The sequence below is a fragment of the Austrofundulus limnaeus genome, unplaced genomic scaffold, assembly GCF_001266775.1.
Source record: "Austrofundulus limnaeus strain Quisiro unplaced genomic scaffold, Austrofundulus_limnaeus-1.0 Scaffold18, whole genome shotgun sequence".
In the NCBI taxonomy this organism is placed as follows: Eukaryota; Metazoa; Chordata; class Actinopteri; order Cyprinodontiformes; family Rivulidae; genus Austrofundulus; species Austrofundulus limnaeus.
This window is the reverse complement of record NW_013952420.1, coordinates 2,341,170-2,351,646: the sequence shown is the minus strand read 5'-3', so window position 1 is coordinate 2,351,646 and position 10,477 is coordinate 2,341,170. Positions and strand designations below refer to the sequence as shown.

Sequence of the window (10,477 nt, the reverse complement as noted above, 5' to 3'; positions counted from 1 at the left end):
CACTCATTCTGTGCATCTGTATTCTTCTAACGCTCCTCCTTTGGAATCACTTTTATTCAAATCCTAGACTCAGGAGACCTTCTCATGGAGGCATAGCGGGGAGGGATGGATGGATAGATGATGTGTGGATGGCGAGAGGTATGGTGAATTTTTCCAGGAGCAGAAACTCTCATTTAAACTTCAATATTCTCACTGGTGGTGGCAATTTAATAACAAAGCAATGACATCTGATTTGTGTATGGATATAAATTTTAAAAAATGGGGTTGTTCATGCTGAGGATAAAATGATGAAGCTTTATAGGAAATATAGGGCTTTTTTTGGATCTTAAGGTTTTATTATTTTTACCTCACAGCTAGGTTTTTTTATTACAAGGTTTTACGCTATTTAGGAAAAAAATTATAGGACGTTTTAAATCTGTATAAAGAGCAGATCTGTATTGTACCAAATATATATATATTTTTTCAGTGATCAAATAATTTATCCTTGCTAAGAGATTTGGTTCGTGGCAGATTAAAAAATATATTTGTTTTCTTGAACATCTTTCATCACATTTGTAGAGAATGAAATTAAAAGTGTCACGTCTGTCCTGTTTTGTGCTGGTTTTACAGAAATCCAACTCATCTCTTGATTTGCTGTCACCCATCTCTCATCTCTTTGTCCTCCGTCTTGATCGTCTCCACCGTTTTCTGTTTCTAGCCTCTTCAACCGTTCCGATCCAGTGTTTGGACGACGTCGAAAAAACCACCAACAACCACCACCTCCCAGTCGCTCCCCCCCACAGCGCCCCTCCGGTCCCCTCGTGCTCCGGCCGCCCCGGCCCCCCCGTCGCCTGCGGCCTCTCGAGCCCCCCACTGCCAGACAGCCTGAAGGAGGACTGCTGGTACAACGGACCCTGGCCTTCTCAGAGCTGTCTGATGGAGGCGCTGGTCGGGAGCGACGCCTGCTCCGTCGTGCTGCCCCCGCCTCCCCTCAACCAGGCTTCGCTGGACGAGAGCTCGCGTTCCTTCCCCAGCCCCCCCAAGCCGAGCGACGCCATGTTCTGGGAGGGACACTCCGGTGCGTCCAATTCCTCAACCTCCATGGGGAACTTCACCCCCATGAGCCCTCCCAACACAGAGTGGACCAAGCCCTATTAAAGTCCGCCAGAGAGATGACCCGAAACAATTTGGTGGATTTTAACGATGCGAACGGAAAGAAACGGATGAAGTCTCTGACTCTGCCACATATTTACCACCTGACCTGCCTTAAGTTGATACTAGACTGAACTGGAGCTAATCGAGGCCAGGAGAGGCCTTTCCTTGAGGTTAAACAACTCGTTTATCTGCTGTCTCGCCACGCCACGTCAGCGAACATGTCTGACTGTGCGGAGAAAAGAAAACGAAGACTGATGAGAGACGCATAAAAGAATAAGTCAGATCTCGTGTGTCCTGGCATGCACACAGGTTGGTGTGTGCAAGTTAAGTTTAAATTATGCGTGTTTGTGCAAATGTATGCACATTGAAGTGTGCCTGCGTCTGCAGATCTGCCTTCCTGTATCTGTACATCATCATAATAAACCTAATAGGGCTCAAAGAGCCTCTTCTTCATATACTGAGGCCACACACATCATTAGAGCCACAACATAGTAGAACAATTCCAAAAAAAAGATACAACTTTGTGTAAGATGTAAATAAAAACAGAATGTATTCCAATTTTTTAATTTTATTTTTTTGTTTACAATGGAACATAGTGAACATATTAAATGTTGAGACTAAGGAATTGTACTTTTTTTTTAACATTTGACATTTTGAATGTTATGGCAGCAAAACATCTCAGTTGGGACGGGGCCTTGTTTACCACTGGAAGGCATCTTCTTATGGAAATCTATTAGTCTATAAAAAGGTGAGTGAGCGCAACAGGATTTGAATGCACAACAATATTCGAATGCGCCACCAAGATTTGCACAAGTGCACGCAGATCCTCTCCCCTGTGAATCTCACTTTTGACTTTCGTACCGCTTCAGATTCACACGTGTATTGCTGTGTTCAAGGCTGGTGAAAGAGCTGGGACATCTGAGCCTTACCACATTTACTTGGTTATGTGCAGCAACTTGTTTCTGACTTTGTAGCTTATAACCTTTGTAATAAAACACACGTTTAAATTGACATTACTGGATTCCAAAAATATAATTTTTGTGGACTTCGTTTGAAGAACTATACGAAGCTTGCGAGGGGACATGATTTTTTTTTTCCTTTTGCTTCCCTTGCAATACTTTTTGTGTTCCCTCGCAATATTGTTTTGCATTCCCATTCAAAAGTTTAATGTTTTGTATTAACGGTATTGAATCGGACTTTTATTTTGAAATATCCGTTTAACGAAACAGGATGCGTCTCCACAAGTTCTAGAAATTGATGGTGGTATTGCTTGGCTGCATAGAGTTAAAATATCTGAACATTACATGCCTCCATGCAAGGCTATGTTAAAGTAGAAGACTAATTCCCATATAAATGGTGAGCAAGTGAATTTGTTAATAAACCAGCAGGCACAACCGTAATAAACAGCTTTTTCAAGGAAACCCAAAAGCTATTGCAAGGTAACGCATTACTATTGCGTGGTAATGTAAAGGCAAAAAAAATTCCCTCATGCCCCCTCATGGGATCCATAGAACTACTCAGAACAGTTAGGTTATTTTTACTCTGGAAAATTACCAGAAAATATATATATTTTTTGTAGTTTCTGCAGTGGACCTAATATTTTGAGTTGAGTACTTCAAATTTTAAGTCCACACAAGCAAAATGCTGGAAGAAAATGTTAATGTTGGAGAATGTACAGCTGAAATAAATATCAGTAAATGGGTAGGTTATTCTTTCTATGAAAGAACTACATTATTTAATTGTTTTAAATCAATTTTCAACTGACTCATTTTAGTTTGTTTATTTCAGCGGAACAGTCCACAAAATGCAACATTTGTGGAGCACAGAAATGTAAGTGTACGTGTTTTAACATAGGGTTTATGAGCTGTTGTGCCAGGTCAGAAACGTATTTTCCCCAATAACCCTGTAAATATGGTAAAGCGCAGATGTCCCAGATTTTCATCAGTCTTGAACGCAGCACTACACTTGTGGATCTGCAGTAGTAAGAAGGTCTTAAGTCGAGCCGATCTGCACACTTGTGAGAATCTTGTTACTCGCTCAAATCTTGTTGTGCATGCTGAAATCTTTTTGAGACTAGTTGATCTCTGTATCTTCATTTCTATTAAAAACAGTCTAAGAACTGAGGAGACTAGCTGCAGTTTTTTTTTTTTTATGGGAAATTATTTCCTGTTTTTATCTGATGTAGAATCTGTTCAAGGTCTTTTTTTTCTGGATTTGTTTGTTTCACAGTGTTTTCAGTTGGTGAGAGGTCTGAACTGCAGGCAGTCAGCACCCAGACTCTTCTATTCCAAAGCCATGCTGTTGTTGCAGAAAGTGGTTTAGGATTGTCTTGATGAAATATGCAAGACTTTCTCTAAAAAAAGATGTCTGGATGGAATTGAAACTTGTACACTTTTTCTGCATAAATGGTTTGTTTCCAGATGTGTAAGCTGCTCATGCCATAGGCACTAATGCACCCACATACCATCAGAGAAGGAGAGTTTTGAACTGTGTATTAAGCTTATTAAACCTGAGGGTCTGAAGTTCACAGGCATAAAATATTGACTTTCAGCCTTGTTCTAGGAGCTCAGAGATTTCTCCAGATTCTTAAAATCTTTAGATGAGATTATAAATTGTAGATAATATTTAAAGTTTTCCCAGATTTTAGTGAAAGAACAGTATTCTGAAATTATCTTGTTTTTTTAGATAGTTTTTTTTTTTTTTTTTTGCATACTGGTGAACATGTTCCATTGTGAATAAAATATGGGTTCACAAGCTTTGGAAATTATTTACGTTCTGTTTTTATTCACATTTTACACAATGTTCGGACTTTTTTCAGAATTGGGGTTGTAGTAGATTTTGTATAACAAAGTGTACAAGCTATGTAGCCCTCATGTTTGTCTCATGATCATGTGCAGATGTGTTGGTCTGACGATTTGATGTTTGTTCTTGTGCTGTGATGGAAACAAACAGGAACGTAAGACTAATCGTGGGTTTTTGTTCAACAACTTAACAGCAACCAAAATAAACTTTTTGTGTTTTTTTTTTTACAGAAAATACTATTTGTTGAAGGCCTTATCAAAGTATTGTCCATACCTATCATATCACCTTGGACATTTTTGTGCAAATTTGAGACTGGATGATGTAAAATCATCTTGCCCTCTGAAAAGACTTAAATCTGCCGCGTCAGTCTTCACAGACCGTTTGTCACAAACCATCTTGGTTTTTCTTTTTTCAGATGTACTGTAGTACACAGCTGTGCACAACTAGGTATTTTACTAGATTATGGTATTCATTAAATACTCTCCAAAATGACACCTATACACTCCTGTGTGTTTTTAAAATGTGATGACAGCTAAGACAAGATTTGTGAATATTTAGAAAACAGAAGTATGTTATCTCTACTGTATGTGCCCACGTTCACTTTCCAGTAACAGAAGAGGAAGGATTTGCTTCAAAATTTAAGTCGGATGAGTCTAAAATGATGTACAGACGCATACATGTAAAAATACATGATAAAGAGACTGTGCATATCTGTATAAATGTAAATGGTGGGTTTCAGTACTTTTGCCAAATGTGATTTTGCACTTTTTGTTGTTTTTTTTCCTTCCCTGATACCAAAACCTTTGATATGAGTAAGAGCCATCTGAAATGATGGCAAATCTAAGAAATGCGAGCTGTGACTTGACAAATACACAAAGGCTAAGCTTTGTTGAAAAGGTTGCTTTCATTTACATTTTCTTCAGTCTGCTTCATAGCTTTGGTTGTCTTTGTTCTTAGTTCTAAGGAAATGTTATTTTACAGCAGTACTTTCATACTTCTGAAAAGGATTTGCAAATCAAAATGCAATGTACAGTAGATATGAATTATATTTTAGACCTACTGCACTTCAGACTGTAAATATGATTCAATAAATAACTGAAAGGTAGCGATTGTCTTCCTTTGATAACTGCTACAAAAGTAAATGGAAATAAGGTATTTTGTGGATGCTGAGTGCTGAATAATTTTGCTGCAATTAGCTGAATTTTTTTTAAATGGAATTGTTTAAAGCTAAATGAACATAACAGAAGCTAAAAATCTGTGGCTAAAACCAACATAACAGAAGCTAAAGATCTGTGGCTAAACTAACATAACAGAAGCTAAAAACCAGAAGCAAAATGCTAATTTAAGGTTAAATGTCCCAAAATTATACAGAAATCTTGCTAAACATAAGTCAAAAGTAGCAAAATGCTAACCAGAAACAAATTCTAGCCAACAGCAGCAAAGGCATATCTAAAAACTAAAAGTAGCAAAAGGTTAGCCAGAAGCTTGGTTATAAAGAACTGACTTAAGTCTAACTGTAGCTAAAAACTAAAAGTAGCACAACACAAAAACAGCTGCAGCAGATTTTGAATGAATTTTTGAAGTAAAGATATTTCTTTGTATTTCTTAGATATTTGTCAATAAAGTTAACTACTTCAAAAAGTATAAAAACAATGAGTCATAGCATCCATCTTTTGTTATATGAATTGCTAAAATAGTTCAAAGTACGTGGAAGTAGATTGAAAAACCATACAAAAATAAAGAGGACAAACAGCAACACTTTTTCTTGTTAGGCTGTAGTAGTTCATTATGAAACAGACGTGTTGCTACATTTTATTACAATTTCCATTACTCTCACTAAGAAACAACTAAGAACTTTCCAAGGTCAGTACCTGCTCAACTCCCTTTTAGATGTTTCTCCCTGGATTACAGAGATGCATCAGGACAATAAACACGTTCATTTCTTTTTATTTTTACACATCAAACAAGTCATTCAATCTGACATTAGGTCAGTTGTTTTGGGGGATCATTACACATGTTGTGGTCAAACTTCATTTGCAATGAGTTAAAGAGAGAGAAAAAAACCCAGGAGATGAGGGATGTATAGACAAATGACCAGGACAAGTAATGAAATCAATGTGTTTTAAAACACTGGAGGTCACAGCCAGCTGTTTTCTGATGGGCATAAGGTGTTGTCAACAGACTCAGTTTATACAGATCTGACATCCTAAAGTCTTTAAAGAAAAATGTATTTTTCTTTCTTCACTATAAACATATATCCTAACTAACCAGAACTTCATTGTACTGTCAATAACATCTGATAATAAGATGAGCTTTGTTTTAAAAATGGAAATACTTTAGCACTCCTGCTGATATGGTTCAGATTTAACTTTCTACTGATTTCTTTTTATTAAAGCAAAATGAAAATATATTTAATGCAGCAATTTTGGACCATTACTGTTTTGCACTTGGCCTGAACATTACATAATCATTTTAATTACTAATAATTCTTCTGCACCAAGCTAATGTCGGTCCTTTCACAGATTCGTGTAAAACACAGTCTTGTAGTTTTTTTGAGAAATAAACGTGGCTGTACTGATCCCCAGCTTAACCTGGGTGAGCTTGTGTCTGCATGTGGACACCTGAAACACACATCCCATCGTTAGCATTACATTAATATTACATGCTAACTGGAAGGCTCTGTTTCCTTTTCTTAGCCGGGATTCCCGTCCTCTGAAATTCCAGTTTCTCTTGAATGTAAAGCTGCTTGCACTCTTCAACAAATGCAGGATCCTGGTAGCTGTTGGCAGACAAAAGGTGTGATATTAATACTCTGATAGCAGTGGTACGATTTGACTTGAGCCTTAACAGGAAGCGGTTGAGACTTTAAGTAAATATGGAGGCCTCGGTAAAAGCTACTTGTGAATGTGGGGTGATCCCACCTTAGAGTGCAAGAGCTGAATGCTGCAGAAAGTGTAAAATACTCACTGTTTTACCAGACAATCCTGCATGGCTGAGTTTTCCTTTCGACACTTAAACGTCATGAGTAAACCAGATTCTTTACAGCAATGGGAGAAGGCTGCATGGAGAAGGAGGAGGTAAGGAAACAAGCTTTAAGTCAACATCCTTTATATTACACTTTACAAACAAAAGCTGGACCAAAGTGGAAAACCTTCAGCGTGAAAGCAATCATAATGCTACCACACTAAATACTTTCTGCTGGTTTCTCCCTGCTATTTTTCATGTCCTCAAGATGTTCTCCTCTGTCCCCACACCTCGCTCTACACACCCACCCTATAGCTGTGCTTCAATTCATTGGCAGCAGTCGACGTAGACTGCAGCCCACGTTGGCCACACCCTACATAGGCCAGTGTAGGCTGTATAAACGGCTGTGAAACAACACGGGCTAGTCTACGGAAGACGTGACCACGTGCTGCCTTGTTACCATGTTGATACATTTTATATCACATCCCTTCAGTTGTTTTTTTTTCTTTGTTTTAACAGTTTAACTTAAAATTTGGTATTATAAGAAAAATGACACACAGACAAATAAAAAGCATTCATAATTTGGGTAACATCTCATTGCAGCAAAAAAATTATCAGCTAAGTTACTAAACATACATTTAAAAACAAATTCTTTGGTCTGTGATAAATTTCAAAAACCAGCTGTAAAAAAAACTTTTACGTAAATAAAATAACCCTTCGCCGTCTTTGTTTAGTTTGCTGATGGCGCAAGGAATTCCAGAATACCGCCAGCCACGTAGGATACACAAATGCAGCCTACATTTTTGGCTTTCTGTCGGCTGCATGAGTGCGGGCCTACAAATTGGGACAGCCTACGGAGTGGGGTAGTGACGCAAGTTGCGGACGAATGAGCCCTATGTTGTCTGCAACCCATGAATTGACACAGCATACAAATCCTGGGCCTCAAGGACAGCTATCCTGCATGTTTTACAGGTTTCTCTGTTAGTGTGAATGAATGGGTGATTACCAAGATTTTGCAGGATTTGAAGTGGTAATTCAGTCACTGAATCAGGTGTGTTGGAGCAGGGTAACAAGTCAAACATGCAGGACAGCGGCCCTTGGGGACCAGGATTGCTCACCCTTGCTTAGCCAAGCTCTATACAGCTGGAACAGTGCTGCAGAGCTACATTTGTCCAAATGTTTTGTATGTTTGCTGTTTAGTTAAAATCGGATTACTGTAGGCACAGCTTATCAAGTACAGGTGGATGTAAAACCTCATTTTACTGCACGAACTTAAGGTTGAACAATTTTAGCAAAAACGGGCAAAGTGACAATTTACGCTCACGATAGTTCTAATCATTTTTAGAACTTCAAAAATTGACGTTACCACAAAATATGCTGATTTTCTTAAGAAATAAGAAGACATCTGATGCCTCAGATACACTAGTGCCTTACACCTCATTACACATACAGGATCCTCAATGGAAGGTGTGGAAGACAGTCTTCACCTTGTTAGCAAGCTCTTTCTCAAAGCTTTAATGAAAAGCTCTGCCCTTACATCTTATCAGTGGCATCAGTATGGTTATCACACAGACCCTTTCATTAGGATGCAGATGTAAAAAAAAAAAAAGGGGGGAGGAGGGAGGACCCTGCAAAACCAATTTAGAGAAGCAGAAGAGTGCGACTAATCTAATCAAGTGATGCTCCATCCTCGTCCCAAGGTACTAATAGAGACTGCAGAGGGTTGCCTCTGACCACACAGCAGCAGCTCCGCAAAAACTAAACAAGAGGCCATTGTGATGTCAAAGGATGTGGCTGTAAAGAAAAGTGTGACAGCAACTTCACTTCAGGCTGCTGGGTTTGCTATTTTGAGATTTAAAAAAAGTGAAGTGTGAAAGTTAGTGGAAGGCAGAAACAGGAGATCTGAACATTTAGAGAATTATAGCTTTAAAAAAAGCGTACAAACTGTGAGCAATTAATATATACCCGTCTGCCCTTCATACCAGTTTTACACTCAGATCATCTTATGTTGAGAAATACTGCTGATACACTTATTCTGGGCAAACTTTAAAAAAACCTCTCGGCTACTACCACAACTAAGTTTAGCTCAATGTCTGTAAAACTGACACCGATGAAACCGTTTTTGTGTAAGCTAATGACAACTATTTGTGGCAGCCATCTTGAATTTGCCTGACTTGATCAGTTACAGATACAGTATAGTGGCACAAAATTGCCTGTTTTGGAGTTTGCATGACAGCACCAAACATGGGACATGGAAAGGTGAAAAAAAGATTTATTCTCTGATGAGAAAAAAAATGTAATCTTGACAAGGAGATCCTGAGATGTTCTCTACACGGCCATCGTCTGTGTAGTATGACTTTTTTTTTTTTTTCAACAGGACAACGCTGCAGTTCACAGTTCCCGTCTGACAAAGGACTTCTTCCAGAGAAATAACATCACTTTTTTGGACCATCCTGTATGTTCCCCTGACCTAAATCCAACTGAGAACATTTAGGGTTGGATGGCATAGGAAGTTTACAAAAATGGACACCAGTTCCAGACAGTGGATGCCCTCCGTGAAGCTATCTTCACCGTTCAATCCTCAAGGAAAACTAGCATCAAGCATGCTGAAACCACAAAGGCTCGGCTACTCCTTACTGAGTCCTTATTTTTACTTTTTATTTCCATTTTAGTTTTTTGTTTTGTTTTTTAAATATGGTCTTCTTAAATTTTTTGATCAACTGATGAACAGCCCATTTCAGTTTAATACTTGCAACAAAATTCTTACCTAGATGTATTTTTTGTCTCATATTTCTTCTTTTTGCATTCTGAAGCACTACGTAGAACCTTCTTACGATCTAACACTGCTAAATATGAATCGCTGCCATTTTTCAACTGGTCTTAAAGTTTTGATCAGGTGTGTTTATACATGGCACAATAAGCACGTAAATTTATGTTTGGTAATTATCTCTGTTGTAACAATGCTTCTTGGCAATAAATCTATTAAGTTTATTTAAGTTAATTTCCGTTAATTTCCTTTTTTTTAAATAGTGCCACATTTGTAAGGAACATGCATTCGTGGGATGAGCAGTAGAGCTGCTTCTCTATCAAACAGCTTATTTTGACACTTGTTATGGTGCTGCCAATCAGGTGTCTGCTTTATGCTTTATTGCCAAGAAGCCTTGTTACAACAAAGAAATAATCTACCAAACACGAATATATTTACTTTTGTGCTACGTTTATAAATATACCCATTAGATTTAATTTAGGACCAAAACTTAACAGAAAAAAATGCTTATTTTTGCTTGTTATTGTTGCTTCTGAAAGACATGAGAACAAACTGACATGAATGATTATCAAAGTGTGAAAAACCCTGTCGAGTAAAGGTAGACTGATGATGTTCACAGGTCAGTAGAACCCGTTTGAAATTTAAAGCTTACAACACAGAACTGTCAGCGCCACATATGCAAAGACACACAACACAGGAAAACATACTAGTAGATGGTGTTTTTCACTTTTTTTTTCTTCTTTGTAAAGCTCAAACACAGACACACAGGTTCAGTACACACACACACACACACACACACACACACACACA

The 10,477-nt window shown here is 38.1% G+C and overlaps 2 protein-coding genes across 3 annotated transcripts in view; one reads left to right on the top strand and one right to left on the bottom strand.

Moving 5' to 3' along the window:
- Positions 1–1,233, top strand: part of azi2 (5-azacytidine induced 2) — a gene marked incomplete in the record, with an annotated part of 12,320 nt that extends 11,087 nt beyond the window's left edge. Inside the window, 2 exon segments of one of the 2 annotated variants that reach the window (XM_014003394.1) lie at positions 68–138; positions 610–772. In XM_014003394.1, coding sequence (XP_013858848.1) covers positions 68–96 — 29 coding nt within the window. 2 annotated transcript variants of the gene reach the window in all.
- Positions 1,234–5,867: 4,634 nt separating this feature from the next.
- Positions 5,868–10,477, bottom strand: part of cmc1 (C-x(9)-C motif containing 1) — a 10,870-nt gene continuing 6,260 nt past the window's right edge. Inside the window, exons 3-4 of the mRNA XM_014003395.1 lie at positions 6,904–6,994; positions 5,868–6,715 (exon numbers count right to left, since the gene is read on the bottom strand). Of these exons, the coding sequence (XP_013858849.1) occupies positions 6,595–6,715; positions 6,904–6,994 (212 nt within the window). The 3' untranslated portion in view covers positions 5,868–6,594. The remainder of the gene's footprint in view (positions 6,716–6,903; positions 6,995–10,477) is intronic.